This window comes from Peromyscus maniculatus, chromosome 1 (genome assembly GCF_049852395.1).
Source record: "Peromyscus maniculatus bairdii isolate BWxNUB_F1_BW_parent chromosome 1, HU_Pman_BW_mat_3.1, whole genome shotgun sequence".
Lineage (NCBI taxonomy): Eukaryota > Metazoa > Chordata > Mammalia > Rodentia > Cricetidae > Peromyscus > Peromyscus maniculatus.
In genome coordinates, this window is record NC_134852.1 from 138,002,721 (window position 1) to 138,019,512 (window position 16,792).

The 16,792-nt window shown below is 52.1% G+C and overlaps 1 protein-coding gene across 1 annotated transcript; it reads left to right on the forward strand.

The window, feature by feature from the left end:
- Positions 1-4: 4 nt before the first annotated feature.
- On the forward strand, positions 5-16,779 carry Rnf40 (ring finger protein 40). Its single transcript, XM_015995918.3, has 20 exons — positions 5-620; positions 729-932; positions 1,312-1,479; positions 1,555-1,696; positions 2,812-3,018; positions 3,488-3,609; positions 3,708-3,854; positions 3,939-4,013; positions 5,028-5,147; positions 5,233-5,412; positions 7,429-7,564; positions 8,575-8,696; positions 8,786-9,213; positions 9,294-9,411; positions 9,559-9,708; positions 9,885-10,097; positions 10,175-10,300; positions 13,370-13,510; positions 13,594-13,695; positions 15,630-16,779. Exons 2-20 carry the CDS (start codon positions 801-803, stop codon positions 15,804-15,806), a joined length of 3,006 nt encoding a protein of 1,001 aa, XP_015851404.1. The 5' UTR covers positions 5-620; positions 729-800; the 3' UTR covers positions 15,807-16,779.
- Positions 16,780-16,792: the final 13 nt, after the last annotated feature.

A 16,792-nucleotide genomic window follows, 5' to 3' on the forward strand; every position in this document is an offset into this window, starting at 1 on the left:
AGATAGAGCGCATGCGTAACAAGTTGCACGTGCCTCTTCAAAGTTGCTTGTAGGGGTCACTGTTTTTAAAGACTTAATTAAAAAGAGTGGCCGGGCGGTGGTGGCGCACGCCTTTAATCCCAGCGCAAGGGAGGCAGAGCCAGGCGGATCTCTGTGAGTTCGAAGCCAGCCTGGTCTACAGAGTGAGTTCCAGGAAAGGCGCAAAGCTACACAGAGAAACCGTGTGTGTGTGTGTGTGTGTGTGTGTGTGCGCGTGCGCGTGCGTGGGTGTCCACGGAGGCCAGAAGACGGCGATCGGGAGTTACAGGTGGTCGTGAACCGGGTCTCTCAGTAGCAGTAAAGCAGTAAAGCTGCAGATCCACCTCTTCACCTGCTAGGCTGCACAGGGCCACTGCGGTGTCGGTAACTATGGGAACAGCCTGCTGGCCAATCATTGGGAGACATACAGTCGATCGCGAAAAAAACTGGAAGACTCAAGAGGCGGAACCAAGAGCCACCAATAGAAACAGGAAATAAGTTTCGCCACATCCGGAGCTGCTCTGACGCCTGCGCTGTGCGTCTGGCGGCCGGTGACGTCCGGTGAAGTCCAAGATGGTGGCGCTCGGCTGACCCTACCGTGGGTGCGGACCCGGGCCAGCGGGGGCGGGGTCCGGCTGGCGAGCCCCGCGGGGCGCTCGGGGCTCCGGAGCCCCGGGCGCGTCCGCAGCTCTGCCCTCTGTTCCCCGCAGGTGACGGAAGTGCCGCCTCCGCCCGCCTGACGGCCCCGGAGAGCCCGGAGCTGCCCCGCCGCCGCCGCCGCTATGTCTGGCCTCAGCAATAAGCGCGCCGCCGGCGACGGGGGCTCAGGACCCCCAGAGAAGAAGCTGACCCGCGAGGAGAAGACCACGACCACTCTAATCGAGCCCATTCGTCTTGGGGGCATCTCTTCCACGGTTGGTGGGCTTTTGCTAAAGTCATGTTTGGCCTCAGCCCAAAGCGTTCAGAATCTTGTGTGTGCACGTGTGTGTGTGTGTACACACAACGGGGGCGGTGGGGGGGGCATGGCACGCGTGTGATCAGAGGACAACTTTGTAGAGTCGTTCTCTCCTACTCATACATAAATATGTTCCCATAAGTCGTGCGATTTGTTAAAAACTTGTTAGGAAAAAGATAGTGGTAGAAACAGAATGTGAAGCTCTCTGTATGTGTCTGAGTCTTTGGATTTCACTGGTAGCTAGCCTTAGTATACCGCTCCCCTTTAATCTCGTCGCCCTCCCTTGTCTCTGTGATGGCTCACTGCCTGACACTCCTGCCGTCTCTTCCCCCTGGTAGGAGGAGATGGATTCCAAGGTCCTGCAGTTCAAGAACAAGAAGCTGGCGGAGCGGCTGGAGCAGCGGCAAGCTTGTGAGGATGAGCTCCGGGAGAGGATTGAGAAACTGGAAAAGAGGCAGGCCACTGATGACGCCACGCTCCTCATTGTCAACCGCTACTGGGCCCAGGTGGATGCCCGAAGACCGCCCTGCTGGAAAAGGCACTGAGGCATTCATAACCTCTTTGGTTCTTTCTTCTTTCAGCTGGATGAAACCGTAGAAGCCCTTCTCCGATGCCACGAGCGCCAGAGAGAGCTGTCTTCGGGAACAGAGGCAGCTGGGTTCCAGGAGGGGCTAACCCGTGATGGCATCCCTCGAACAGACCCAGGGACATCAGATCTGAGGGGTAGGACCAGAGCCCTGGGGTCCTTAATTTCTGGGAAAAGTCTGGAGAAGGAGGTGGCTTTGATGTTGATCTGCTGAAATGTCCACCCCACCCACAGCTGTTTAAAGTTGATTTCACGCCAGCTGTGGTGGTGCACACCTTTAATCCCAGCACTCGGGAGGCAGAAGCTACTGGTTCTCTCCTAGAGTTCTAGGCCAGCCATGGCTACTTAGCTACATGGTGAGACTCTGTCTCAAAAACAATTTAAAAAATTAAATGGTGAGTGACAACAAAGTTTTAGACTCTAACTGGATCTTCATAATCCCAGCACTCGAGAAGTAGAAGCAGGTAGATCCCTATTTTTTTCTAATTATTTATTCAGTTATGGTCTTTTGAAGCAAGGTCGATGTCACCCTGGCTGTCCTGGCACTCCATCTATAGACCAGGTTGGCCTCAAACTCAGAGATCCTCCTGCCTCCTGAGTGCTAGAATTAAAGGCTTGCACCACCACTGCCCAGCCTCTGTTGTTAAAAAACAAAACAAAACTGAACTGCGCTTGAGTCTTTGGCAATCTTAAACAGATCACAGGTGTAAAAATTAAAAAGAAAGAAAAGGAATACTCAGTAGTAATTATGGGTTTATTCTAGACATAGAGGGATCAAAATAAACAGAAAGAAATATATTCTTGCCATAAAGGAAACTATATAACCATAGTAAGTAAAAAGAATTGGGGCTGCTGAAGAGGAATAAATGCGGTGGGAGGCTGGGTTCTACTTTAGATTGGGAAGGCAGAGGAGCCTTCTCTGAGGATGTGATGTTGCTGATCCTTAAGAAAATTAACTATTGTTAGACATGGTGGTACAAGCCTTTAATCCCAGCCCTGGGGGCTCAAAAGCAGGTGGATCTCTGTGTGCTTGAATGAGGCCAAATGAGATCCCGTTCTGTCTCAAAAAAGAAAAGAAAGGAAATTAGTTATTTAAATCTTAGGTATCTCCCTGTTAAGATAGGACAAGAGTACCCTGCGGGCTGTATTAATTAGCTCTTGAGATGGAAGAGCTCATTTTGGAACATGGTACAGTTTGATGGTCACTGCTGCTTTTATTCCCGTTATTATGGGGGTTCTCTGTCCCTTCCAGAACCCATGCCAATGCAGTTTCGAACGCCTCTCAGTGAGCCAGCCTTGGCCTTTGTGGTGGCGCTGGGGGCCAGCAGCAACGAGGAGGTGGAGCTGCAGCTGCAGGGCCGGATGGAGTTCTCCAAGGCTGCCGTGTCTCGGGTGGTGGAGGCCTCGGACCGCCTCCAGCGGCAGGTGGAAGAACTCTGTCAGCGAGTGTACAGCCGGGGTTAGTTCTGCAGACCCTGTCCTAGAGAAGGCCGTCCCCACCTGCAGCCTTAGGAGTCCCCTCCCTGATCTCAGTGGTTCCTTGAGGACAGAGTTCCCAATGAACAGTCAGCCTTGTTCTTGTTGGAACCACTGAGTTCCAGATGGGGATTTCACCTTTGATCCTGAAGTGGGACCCCAGAGAGATGACTGGAGGAACTGTTGTCACTGGTAGGGTCAGACCCCTCGAGTGAGAGGGCTCTCTGAAACACTGTACAAACCTCAAAGGTGCCTATTATCCACTGTTCCGAGAGGCAAGTACCCAAGCTTTTTGTGACAGCAGGGTTCTCTCTCCTATCGTCAGCCCCCCTACCTAGTGTCAGCCCAACAGTTATTCCTGAGCCAGCTTTGCTGGGACATCACACTCAGTGCAGAAACTCCGGGATGGATTATCCAGGGCTTGACTCTCAACCTGGGCTCTGCATTCCTAGGGGACAGTGAAGCCCCTGGGGAGGTGGCTCGGGTGCGCACCCGGGAGCTGGGCAGAGAGAACCGTCGACTCCAGGACTTGGCCACCCAGCTGCAGGAGAAGCATCACCGCATCTCATTGGAGGTGGGGATCAGGGCTTCTGGATGCAGTTAGAACCAGGGCAGGGGTTGGTTTGCCACCTAAGGGTCTCAGGAAACCAAGCCGCTTTCCATTGCCTCCAGTACTCTGAGCTCCAAGATAAAGTGACATCAACAGAGACCAAGGTCCTGGAGATGGAGACGACAGTGGAGGACCTCCAGTGGGACATCGAGAAGCTGCGCAAGCGGGAACAGAAGCTCAATAAGCACCTGGCAGAGGCCTTGGAGCAGGTGCGGGAGCGGATGGAGCCAAATGGAGAACTCCGGGACTCTGGCTTCCGCCCCTCACATGCTCTGTGTTTGTTCTCTCTGCAGCTCAACTCTGGCTACTATGTGTCTGGGAGTTCCTCGGGCTTTCAGGGAGGCCAGATCACACTTAGCATGCAGAAGGTGAGCGGCAGCATTCCTCCAGTCCAGCCTTGGACCTTCCCTGAGGGCAGGCATCTGTGTCCGAGACTGTTCCCTGCTGCACCTTTTTCTTTCATGCACTTATATACTTAGTTATTAAACAATTTCAGAAGTTAAGTGCCAGGAGCTAGGCGACTGGAGAGCACCAGTGACAGCCGGAGCTTTACTTGACTTTGTCTTGAGAAGCCAATGTGCATATTTGAGCATGCTCGGTCCTCTTGAGCATCTCCCTCCGCCTTGATGCTAGACTTCAGTCTGTGTTTTGCTCCTTTGGTTTTGAGGCAGGGTCTCATGATATAGGCCAGGCTGGCCTGGAACTTGCTGTGTAGCTGAGGGTAAATGATCCTTTTGCTTTTGTCTCCCAAGGGCTGAGATTATAGGCTTTGAACTACCATACTTCTAATCAGTTTCTTAATGAACTCCAACTCTGTTTCGTATGAGGGAGCAATAAAGCTCCCATGGAAGTTAGGTTCTCTTTGGGGGAACATACAAGTAATAAATAGTACACAAGTTGGTAATGAGTAGCATAAAGAAAAAGTACAGGAAAGATGTCCCGTACAGGGCTGATTTCCTCCATTTCCCCAGAGCCTTGGCAACCCCTTGGTTTGCCTCTGTCAGTGCTCAGCACAGGGGAGCCTGGGAGGAATGCATGGGGATTGTGGGGGACATACTGCCCGTCCTGGTCTTGGAGCCTGGGAGGAATGCATGGAGATTGTTGGGGGACATACTGCCCGTCCTGGTCTTGGAGCCTGGGAGGAATGCATGGGGATTGTGGGGGACATACTGCCCGTCCTGGTCTTGGAGCCTGGGAGGAATGCATGGGGATTGTGGGGGACATACTGCCCGTCCTGGTCTTGGAGCCTGGGAGGAATGCATGGGGATTGTGGGGGACATACTGCCCGTCCTGGTCTTGGAGCCTGGGAGGAATGCATGGAGATTGTGGGGGACATACTGCCCGTCCTGGTCTTGCCTACCACAGCCCCTTCCACTCCTTAGTTTGAGATGTTGAATGCAGAGCTGGAAGAAAATCAGGAACTGGCCAATAGCCGCATGGCGGAACTAGAGAAGCTTCAGGCCGAGCTTCAGGGGGCTGTCCGGACCAACGAACGGCTCAAGGTAGGCTGTGGTTGAGACTGAGAGGCCTGGACTGAGCCGCAGATCCTGGCGCTAATCGGACCCTTCTGGACGCCTTCCTCGCCAGGTGGCCCTGCGGAGCCTTCCTGAGGAGGTAGTTCGTGAGACAGGGGAGTACCGCATGCTACAGGCTCAGTTTTCCCTGCTCTACAATGAGTCTTTGCAAGTGAAGACCCAGCTGGATGAGGCCCGGGGGCTGCTGCTGGCCTCCAAGAACTCCCACTTGAGACACATTGAGCATATGGAGGTATGGTCTTAGAATGAGTTGGGTCTGGGGTGAGGACTAGACCTGTAGGGTTGGGACATTCCTGAGCTCCCGTGGGTCCTTATGAATCTGTTAAGAGTCCTTTGTGGTGGCGCACGCCTTTAATCCCAGCACTTGGGAGGCAGAGGCAGGCGGATCTCTGTGAGTTCGAGGCCAGCCTGGTCTCCAAAGTGAGTTACAGGAAAGGCACAAAGCTACACAGAGAAACCCTGTCTCAAAAAAAAAAAAAAAGAGTCCTTTGGGCCTAGAATCTTCCTTGGCCAGAGGTGAGACTGGGGGATGTATATCTTTGTTTTTCTTCCAATTTTAATCATTAACTCCGTTATTTTACAAAATATTTTTTTAAGTACCATTATAATAACCATAAATGTTCTGTAAGACCTGGACTCAAAGAACAAACTCACGAGATCCGCCTGCCTCTGCCTCCTGAGTGTACGATTATGTTCGATGAAAATCATGAACTGCTGCCGCCGCCTTTACTGTGTCTTTAATAATCTGATGTGAAGTAACACAGTAAAATACAAGCCCATTTAAACACAAACTGCTTTAATGGCTGCAGGAAGGAGCTGGTTTTGTTTTCTGTTTTTCATGCATCTGGTTCTGGTAGAAAGTAGTTTGCATTAGGGCAGTGTGTGCCCTGGAAACATCGTTTTCTGCTTGTGCATATTAACTGGATCCAAGACCACACAGACAGAGCTTGTTCTAAGCCCCTTAGGCTGCTCTCCCTCCAGAAGTCACAGTGTTAATGACTCGGATGTTTTCTGGTAATGGCATTTACAGTTACTTGTCTCCAGCCAAATTTTACATTTTCTCTAAGTGAAGCAGTGAGCATACAAGGAAAGCCTCCAGAGTCCAGTTTCTGCCCACATTTTCTGGGGAGCAAAACAACAACTGCATGGCAATGGGAATGAATTTCAGTTTATTCCTATTAGTTTTTAATCATGTTAACATTAGAAGAAATAGAGCTGGATATCCAAAAAGAAATATTAGTGTTGAATATTTCAGGACGTGGAATAAGGATTGCATACATGTCTTCTTATTTAAAAAACAAAAACAACCAAACAAAACCAACCAACCACGTTACATATGTGTGTGTATGTATCATTTAAAGTTTTTACATATATGGATGTTTGCCTGCATGTTGATGTGTGCACTACATGTGTGCCTGGTGTCCTCTGAAGCCAGAAAAGGGCATCAGATCCCCGGGAATAGGAGTTAACAGATGGTTGTGAGCCACCATGGAGGTCCTGGGAATTGAACCTGGGTCCTCTGTAAGAGCAGCCAGTACTCTTAACAACTGAGCCATCTCTCCAATGCCTCCTCCTTTTTTACAGTTTTATTTTTAGGTATAAGTGTTTTGCTTGCATATATGTATGTGCAGCAGTTTGCCTAGTGCCTGCAGAGACCAGAAGATGGTATTGTATCCCCCGGGACTAGCGTTATAGAGGGTTGTGAGCTGCCATGTGTGGATTGAAAACCAAACACAGGTCCTTTGGAAGAGCAACCAGCACTCTTAACTGCTGACCCATCTCTTTATCAAGGTGTCAATATATAGCCTTGGGTGGCCTGGGACTCACTAACTACATAGATCAGGCTGGCCTCCCATGCAAGACATCCATAAGCCATTGCTTCCTGAGTGCTGGTATGAAAGGCATATACCATAATGCTTGGTGTATTTATCTGTCTTACATTCATTCACTAGAGTCCTTTTTTTTTTTCTGAGAGACATGAGATTAAGTAACCAGTGCTGGCTTTATTTCTTTTTTTCTTTTTGAGACAGAATTTCTCTGTGTATCCCTGACTGTCCTGGAACTCTGTAGACCAGGCTGTCCTTGAACTCACAGATCTGCCTGCTTCTGCCTCCCAAGTGCTGGGATTGAAGGCGTGTGCCACCACCACCTGACAGCTTTATTTCTTTATAAGCAAAAACTAGGTCTTTTCATTAGTATGAGGGTAGGATTTTCATAGGCTGCATGTTTTTAATGCCTCAACCCACAGAGTGATGAATTGGGGCTGCAGAAGAAATTGCGCACAGAGGTTATCCAGTTGGAGGATACCCTGGCCCAGGTACGCAAGGAGTATGAGATGCTGCGCATTGAGTTTGAACAGAACCTTGCGGCCAACGAGCAGGCTGGTACGTGGTGGGCTTGGGTGGAGGGAATCCTGACCCTTTCGGCTGTTTATCTAGAGCCAATAGCTTGAGCGTTTCTCAGAGCCCCAGTCCCCACAGAAAAAAGGCGGTACACTACCTGTACCACTCCCAGTGCTGTTAGCAGCTGGGATGGGTCGCCGAGCTGGTGACGCCTGACTGTGAGCTCTGCTGACCTCTCTCTCAGAGATTTGTTCACAAAGGTTTATTGAGTACTCCCCATGAGCCACACTCAGTTCTAGGTTTTAGGGTTTTGCCAATAAACAAAGAATCTCTGCTACTGTGGAGTAAGTCCAGTAGAAGGGTGATAGACAGTGAAGGAAAAATAAAATAAGTGAAGCAGGAACCGAGCATGATGCCCCTGCCTTCAATCCCAGCACTCAGGAGGCAGAGGCAGGCAGATCTCTGAGTTCGAGGCCAGCTTGGTCTACAGAGCGAGTTCCAGGACAGCTAGGGCTACACAGAGAAACCCTGGGGGGGGGGGGCGGGGACAGGGAGAGAAGAACACTGACTGCTCTTCCAGAGGACTCAGATTTGATTCCAGTACCCACAATTCTCCGTGATCCAAGACCCTTTTCTGGCCTGTGGGGACACTACACTACACAGACATACATGTAAGTAAAACACTTACACATAGACTTCACCGGTTAAAGAGACTGATGTTTATGTGTATAAGTATTTTGCTTGCATGCATGTATGTCTGTGTACCTCATGCATGTGTGCCTGGTGCTCACAGAGGCCAGAAGGCACTGGATCCCCTGGAACTGGAGTTACAGACAGTTGTAAGCTACCATGTGGGTGCTGGGAATTGATCCTGAGTCCTCTGCAAGAGCAACCAATGCTCTTAACCACCGGGCCATGTGTCCAGCCTCTCTGAGGCTTTATTTCCCCTCTGTATAATGGGAGTGTTGGCTCTGCTCGGCTTCTCTCCCCTCTGGGGAGTAGGAGGGTTGGAAAGAGACTGTCCTATGTACCCACTTTCTGCCTTTTCCCAGGGCCTATCAACCGCGAGATGCGCCACCTGATTAGCAGTCTCCAGAATCACAATCACCAGCTAAAAGGGGATGCCCAGCGATATAAACGTAAACTTCGAGAAGTACAGGCTGAGATTGGCAAAGTGAGAAGAGGGAGCTGCCTGGGAAAAGCCTTCGAGAGATCTTAGTGAGCAGTGGCTTACCTCGTTCCCATTTTCCTCCATCTTTACAGCTCCGGGCCCAAGCCAGTGGCTCTTCCCACTGCATTCCCAGCCTGAACCACCCAGACGACTCTGGCCTCAATGCCCTAGCTCCAGGGAAAGAAGATGGTGGGCCAGGCCCTGGAGGTACCCCCGACAGCAAAAAGGAGATGCCTTCAGTGCCTGGAACCATCTCCGCTGCGTCTTCAGTAAAGAAGGAGGAGCTGGTCTCCTCTGAAGATGATGCCCAGGCCCTGACCCCTGGGACCCAGGGCTTGCCCCCTCGGGGCCGAGAACCTGAGGCCAGACCCAAGCGAGAACTTCGGGAACGGGAAGGGCCCAGCCTGGGGCCTCCACCCGTAGCCTCAGCTCTCTCGAGGACTGATCGAGAAAAGGCCAAGGTGGAGGAAGCCAAGAGGAAGGAGTCAGAGCTGCTCAAGGGTCTCCGGGCAGAGCTCAAGTGAGGCCCTGTTGCTCTCCCTCCCTGTCAAGTAGCGTTCAGCTCTTCTTACTAAGAGCCCTTCCTGTACCCTTCTCTAGGAAGGCCCAGGAGAGCCAGAAGGAGATGAAGCTGCTGCTGGACATGTACAAGTCAGCACCCAAGGAGCAGCGGGATAAGGTGCAGCTCATGGCAGCTGAACGGAAGGCCAAGGCTGAGGTGAGGGCAGGGGCGCATGCAGAGTCTCGCCCAGGGCTTCAGAGCCGTGGGTCAGCTTCTCTTCTTATTCTCTCACTGTGCGAAGCAAGCTAGTAGTGGTGTTGCTGTGTGGACCAGTGTTTGAGGGCTTCCCTCCCGTGGATGCAGGTGGATGAGCTTCGGAGCCGCATCCGAGAACTGGAGGAAAGAGATCGAAGAGAAAGCAAGAAGATTGCTGATGAAGATGCCCTGCGACGAATCCGGCAGGCAGAGGAGCAGATCGAACACCTGCAGCGCAAACTGGGTGCCACCAAGCAGGTGAAATGCCCTGTGGTCTCCTTGCTTCTAAGTGCTGGGATTCCCTTAGCCCTCTGTCACGTGCCTTTAGCGCGCGCGGGGCATTTTGATGGTCTGGGCACATGCTGTTTTCTTGGGAGTTCCCCAACGGTGATCTTGTTTATCTACCACTTCCTGTCTTCCCTTCCCACTTGCAGGAGGAGGAGGCCCTGCTGTCAGAGATGGATGTGACAGGCCAGGCTTTTGAAGACATGCAGGAGCAAAATGGGCGGCTGCTGCAGCAGTTGCGGGAAAAGGATGACGCCAACTTTAAGCTCATGTCGGAGCGGATCAAAGCCAACCAGATTCACAAGCTGCTCCGAGAGGAGAAGGATGAACTGGGCGAGCAGGTTCTTGGCCTCAAGTCTCAGGTATGGCAGCTGTGGTGTGACGCCTGTGGGTGAAGCTGCAGAGGCTGCACCCCAGTACTGAGGCCTCCCGTCCTCAGGTGGATGCCCAGCTGTTGACAGTGCAGAAGCTTGAGGAAAAGGAGCGTGCTCTGCAGGGCAGCCTTGGGGGTGTGGAGAAGGAGCTGACGCTGCGGAGCCAGGCCCTGGAGCTTAATAAGAGGAAGGTAAGGCTGGGCCTTTGGGCATGGCACGTGTATGATTGGTTCATGTCTTTCCCGCTAGCTCTGCCTGGCAATCCTGACCCAGGTGACCCAGGGTGAAGCTTGGCTCTGCTTCCTGGATAGCTCACAAGTATATGTTTACTATTTATCAGGCCTTGTACTCAGGCATGATTAATCCCATTTTACTTGTGTGTGTGTGTGTGTGTGTGTGTGTGTGTGTGTGTGTGTGTGTGTGTGTGTGTGTCCCTCTCCCTCTCCCTCTCTCCCCCTCTCTCTCTCCCCCTCTCCCCATCTCTTTCTCTCTCCCATGAGAGTAGGGTTGAAGAACAGGGATTGTAATCAGGATATCATCCATAGTTGCTTCTCCGCCTTGGTTTTGAAACAGGGTTTCTCATTGAACTTTCCATTCTAGCTAGGCAAGCTGGCTAGTGAGTGAATCCCTGGGCTTTACCCCTCTCCACTGGGTTACAGACATGCACGGCCAGTCCTCGGTTTTTCCATGGGTCATCTGGGGTCGAGTACAGGTCCTCACGTTCGCATTGCCTGTCCTTCACCCGCTAAGCCAACTCTCCAGCTTTTGGTGCTGTTTTAAACTCAACAGTAATCCTACCAGGCTGTTTTTGTCTGTGGGAGTTTTTTGTTTTTAATTAATGTGTATGTCTGTGTGCATGTGTGTTCAGGAGACCAGAAGATGATGTTGCATCTGGTAGAGCTGGTTATAGACAAGTGTAAGCTGCCATGTGGGTGCTGGGAACCAAACTCGGGTCCTCTGCAAGAGCAGCCAGTGCTCTAAGCAGTGAGTCTCTTTAGCCCACCCTGTTTCATGACTGAGGGATCTGAAGCTTAGGGAATGTCAGTTGACTTGTTCAGGAACAAATAAAGCTGGGATTGAGATCCGTGCCAAGTTCCTGAATACTGGGCTAGAACCACTCATTTGTGCATGCAAAATGGCTCATTTGAGTAGAGGCACTTGCCTCTAACCCTGATGACCCAAGTTGGATCCCTGGGATCTATTTGGAAGGAGAGAACTAACTCGCACAAGTTGCCCTGTGACTTCCATGGGTGGGGCATGCCATGTATGCCCACACACATACACCCAATAGAGTCATTTAAAAAAAAAAAAATTTGAGGTTGAGGCCAGCCTGGTCTACAAAAGTGAGTTCCAGCACAGACAGGGCTGTTACACAGAAAAACTCTGTCTCGAAAAATCAAATAAATAAACAATAATTAAAAGTCATTGGGTAACTTCAAATAGATATGGTGGTTGCTACTATGTAGTCGTTTTCTTCCTTTCTTTTTCTTTTTTTAATGTGGGTTCTGGGAATCAAACCCGGGTCCTCATACTTAGGAGCACTTCACCAGCTAGGGCATCCCTTCAGCCCTAGAGCGTTTTCTTGAGAGTTTGCTTGCTTTTGTTTTCTCACTGTGGGGATCATGATAGATTTGAACTCTGTGTGTGTCTGTTTGTCTAGTGACATGGTCTCTCTGATTAGCGCCTGCTGTCCTGGAAGTGTTATGTAGATCAAGCTGGCCTGTGGCCTTTGGCCTCAGACTCAGAGGTCAGCCTCCCGAGCACTGAGGTCAGAGACATGCACCACCATGGCCTCTTTTTTAGACTTACTGGTTTTAATTTATGCACATGGATGTTTTTGCCTGCTTGTATGTCTTTGCACCACAAGCTTGCCTGGTGCCCTTAAGAGGCCAGAAGACGGCATCAGATACCCTTGAACTGGAGTTATAGGTGGCTGTGAGCCACCATGTGGGTGCTGGGAACTGAAACCAGATCCTCTGCTAGAACTGCAAGTGTTCTTAACCACTGAGCCATCTCCAGCCCAGCTTGAACTCTTGATTTTTTTGCCTCAGGCTCCCAGGTGCTGAGAGTACAGGTTTTATATGAAACCTAAGAAAACTGGGCTGATGATGTCGCTCAGTGGCAGACTGCTTTCCTAGCAGACATCAGACCCTGGGTTCAGTTTCTAGAACTGTATAAACTGGCCTACAAATTCAGCCCTGGAAAGGCCAGCGGGGGATCAAGAAGTCGAGGTCATCCTCAGCCACACAGCGAGTCTGAGGCCAACTTGGGCTGTGATTTTTAGAGACCTTGTTTGAAAGGTGGATTGAGATAGAGGATTAACTGGAGAGACGGCTCAGAGTGAAGATGGCCGCTCTTCAGAGGCTCTGGGTTCAACTAACTGTCAGCACCCATATGGCATCCCACACCTGTCTGTGAGGGGTCCACCACCCTTACACAGACATGAGTGCAGGCAGAACACCAGTGCACATAAAATAGAAATAAACTATTAAAAAGAATTTTAAAAAGACAAGATTAATATTGATTTCATAACTAGTGGGGTATTGTCTTCTGGTGAATTCATTTGTGTAAAACAGGATTTCATGTCCCTGTTACATGTCAGGTTTTGTGCTCACCAACACTGGGTGAGCCCTACCTCCCCACCAGTAATCCCACAAAGAAGTAAGGCTGCCATCCCTCACCTTTCCCTTTGTCTGTCTTTGTTTTTGTTTGTTCGTTTGATTTTGAGACATAATCTCTCTATGTAGTTAGTCCTGGCTCTTGTCGAGCTCACTCTGGAGACCAGGCTGGCCTTGAATTCAGAGAACCTGCCTCTGCCCCCCCCCCCCCCAAGTGCTGGCATTAAAGGCGTGCACCACCACACCAGGCTCTTTTTCTTTTTAAAACAAGTTCTTGAGCTCTCAGTGATCCTCCTGCCTCAACCTCCAAACTGCTGGAGTAACAACTACCTGCCACTACACTTGGTTCAGACAGTCTGAGGAAGGAAACTAAGACTGTGTGAAAGAATAATAGCGCTCCTTGGGGACGTGATTTCAGAGCTGAGTCCCAAGGGAGAGTGAGTATGTCAGAGTTGATAGCAACAGACAAGAGCCTGGAGGAGGCTCAAAGACCAGAGGGGGCACTCGACCGACCGTAGTGAGACGCTGTGTGGAAAAGAATAGGAAGAAATGAGGCCGAGGACTACAAGGCGGGGTCATCTGTGGACTGTGGCCCCCAAGCTTGGGCATACAGTCCTCTCTTTCCTGTTCCCCTGACCTCAGGCTGTAGAAGCAGCCCAGCTGGCTGAGGACCTGAAGGTGCAGCTGGAACATGTGCAGACTCGGCTTCGAGAGATCCAGCCGTGCCTGGCAGAGAGCCGGGCTGCCCGCGAGAAAGAGAGCTTCAATCTCAAGAGGGCTCAGGTATGTGCCTGGGGAGGGCCCGTGGTCACAGTGCGGGAGGCATGCGGGCATGCACTTTCTTAGCCTGGCTTCTGCTGCTCCAGGAGGACATTTCCCGGCTGCGGCGCAAACTGGAGAAACAGAGGAAGGTGGAGGTTTATGCAGATGCTGATGAGATCCTGCAGGAGGAGATCAAGGAGTACAAGGTGGGATGTGGTGACTGCTGGTGGGGCTTGGCTAGTCTCTGGGGCTCAACAATCAGGAGAGCAGAAGGCCCTGATTGTGGAGCCAGACTGGCCAAGCATTGGTTGTATGTATGCCATGTGGCAGGGGAGGGATTGCACCCTGTCCCCAGCAGTTAATTTATAGTAATGCTGCCATCTCAGTGATAAGTAATGTGATGCAGACGTCGGAGACAGGGAAGACTTACCCAAGGGAAGTCTCCAGAGTAGCCCTGTCACCCCAGCTTGAAGAACGGGGATGAGAGAGCTTAGGAGGAGGGAAAGGCCCCAGGAAGAGCCATGTGGTTGGAGGAGAGATGGGTGAGGAGCATCAGCAGAACCTGAAGGCTGTGGGGCAGGCTTGGTAGCCTGTAAGCAGAGAAGAGGTTCTTATTTGTCAGGTTTGGGGAGGTGGAGGGGCGTGTGATGCCGGGGATTACACCTAGGGCCTTCTCCAAGCTGAGAGCATGCTTCTCCACTAAGCTGTATCCTCAGCTCCACCCAAGGTCAGATGTGGGGCTAAGGGCAGCTGTGGTGGGTGGGAGGGTGGGGGCTGTCAGGGGAGTCGTTAGAGCAGTGCGCTCACTGAGTGAGAAATGAACATGTGGCTAAGGGAAGGAGGCACAGACACTGAAGATCGGCTCAGGCGGTACTCAGGAGGTGGGCTGCCAGACTCAGGGAAGGTCACCTGGCCAGAACGAAGGACGAGGGACACCAGGGAGGCTCGGGTTCTGGGTGGCAAAACTAGGTGGACACCCCTCACGAGTGACTGGGGGGTGGTCTCAAGGGCGATGAGAACACCCTGCCTCAGCCCACGTGGGAGGCTGGGAAAGCACTCAACGCCAAAGGCTGGGCTAGAGAGCAGCGCTTTCAAGAAGAGCAGGGCTGTCTTCTCCCCTCGGGATCTCAACATTGCAGTGGCAGGCAGAAGTGACACCCAAGGGTTGGGGGAGAGGTGATGGGAAGTAGATGAGGAAGGAGCGTGACCTGAGCCCTGTGCAGGGCTCCGAGGACTTGGTGAACTTGGGTGGAACAAGGGTGGTCAGATCACCTGGGCCACTGTAGTGAAGAGGTGACGGTCAGTAATGTGAGGGATCCCTTTGTGGCAGTTGGGCCGTCAGGAGGAAGAGGCAGACATGGACAGCTTGAAAAGGCTTTCCAGTGCTCATGGCAGGCAGAGTCCTGAGAGAGTGAGAAACACTGATCTGAGGAAGCTGGGCTAGCTGGCTGGGACCCCACATAGGTCAGACCCACGCCATGCAGGCTGACACAAGGAAGTGACTGACTGGAGCTGAAGGAAGGGCCTCCTAATGGCAGTTGGGAGGTAGGCGTTAGGCTAAGAGAAGGTCCACAGCAGGATCTTGGGGGTCACACCCGGGTAGGTCTAAATGAGTGTGGAGCAGCATGCTTCTCATGACTGCCATGCTCAGCAGCGGCTTAGCAGGCACGGAGAAGAGGCGGACCAGTTGGGGCTTTTGCCCAAAAACGCAAACAAGGAAGAGATGAGGAGTTCAGGCTGGTCCCTGTCCTCAGGAGACCCAGCTGCTCTACTGCTTTGTCGTTTTGTTTATTTTCTCTTTGGGTTTGGTTGGTTGGTTTCGTCTTGTTTTTGAAGCAGGGTCTTACTGTGTGGCCCAGGCTGACCTTGAGACTACAGCAGTACTCCAGGTCCGCCTCCCAAGTCCTGGGGCTGCAGCTGTGAGCCGCCCGTCTTAGCTCCTTTCTGACTGGAAACTTGGTCTCTGAGCCTGACTCCTCATCCATGGCCTGTGGGTTCCCACTTTCAGAAGTTATGGTCAGAATTAGAAGCATCTGCCATTGGGTGGGCCTGGCCTGGAACTCCTGGTGTTAGCTTAGAGTGTGGACACTGTCAGGGTTGCTCTAAACATGGTGTCTGTCTGTCTGTCTGTCTGGTCCAGGCGCGGCTGACCTGCCCCTGCTGTAACACTCGCAAGAAAGACGCCGTGCTCACCAAGTGCTTCCACGTCTTCTGCTTTGAGTGTGTGCGCGGCCGCTACGAGGCGCGCCAGAGGAAGTGCCCCAAGTGCAACGCGGCCTTCGGTGCCCACGACTTCCACCGTGTGTACATCAGCTGAACCCGAAACTCAGGGGACTCGGAAACACCCATAGACCCTAGGGGCTGTGCCCCCAGCTCCCCACTCCCCCAGGGGCAATGCCCCAGCCTCCTTCCCAGACTCCACGAACCCAGCCCCTGTGTACCTAGATGGTTTGGGGCTATCGGTGCATGCGGGAGAGGTGGAATTGACCGAGCTGAGTACCATCTTTTCCTGAATGTCAGGTCTGCAGCCTAGGGCACTCCCCAGGTTCACAACACCCAACTGGAGCCTTAGGAGCTGGCCTAACTCGGTTTCTACTGGGGAGACAGATCCATCCTTACCCCTAAAGGGGAATTCCTCCACCAGGAAAGGGCTTACCACCTGCCTACACGACCTCAGTGATGACCAGGGACCCTTTGCTTGGCACTGGGTCCTGGGCCCAGGGAGCCTTTCTTCACCTACTTGGCTCCAGGCCTGGGCAGGGCTCTCGCCCTCCTGTGGAGTTTCCTGTACCCTGGCGTAGCTTTTGTGTGAAGAAGGTGCAGCCTTGGGTGTCTGCCCATTCAGGGAAGCTCTGCAGATACGGACACTGCCTCCTCCTCGTGCTGATTCAGGGCCATCGCTGTCTTTTAGCCAGCCACTCTTCCCGGGCCCTCTTGACCCTTCTCCGCACCCCTGCTGCTCCCTGAGCACCTGGTCCTCGCCCTGCTTTCACCTTGGTGGTCTGAGCTGTGGAGGTGCGGCTTGCCTGCCAGGAGGGAGGGGACAGTCTAGCACTTCCAGTCATTCCAGGTAGAGAGCTTTACCTGCTGTCCTGTGGCTAGCCTGTGCTCAGATACTCCCCGCAGTACCTGCCTGAACAGACGCAGCAGTGAGGACAGGACCCATGGAGCTGGCAGATGCCCTGCAGATAATAGCTACAGGGTCTTTTGGACTCAGCCTCTACTCTAGAGGTGTTGTGTATGGGCTGCTAATTGTTATGAATAAATACCCAACCCTAGGCTGCAGAGTACCCAGTTCACTTG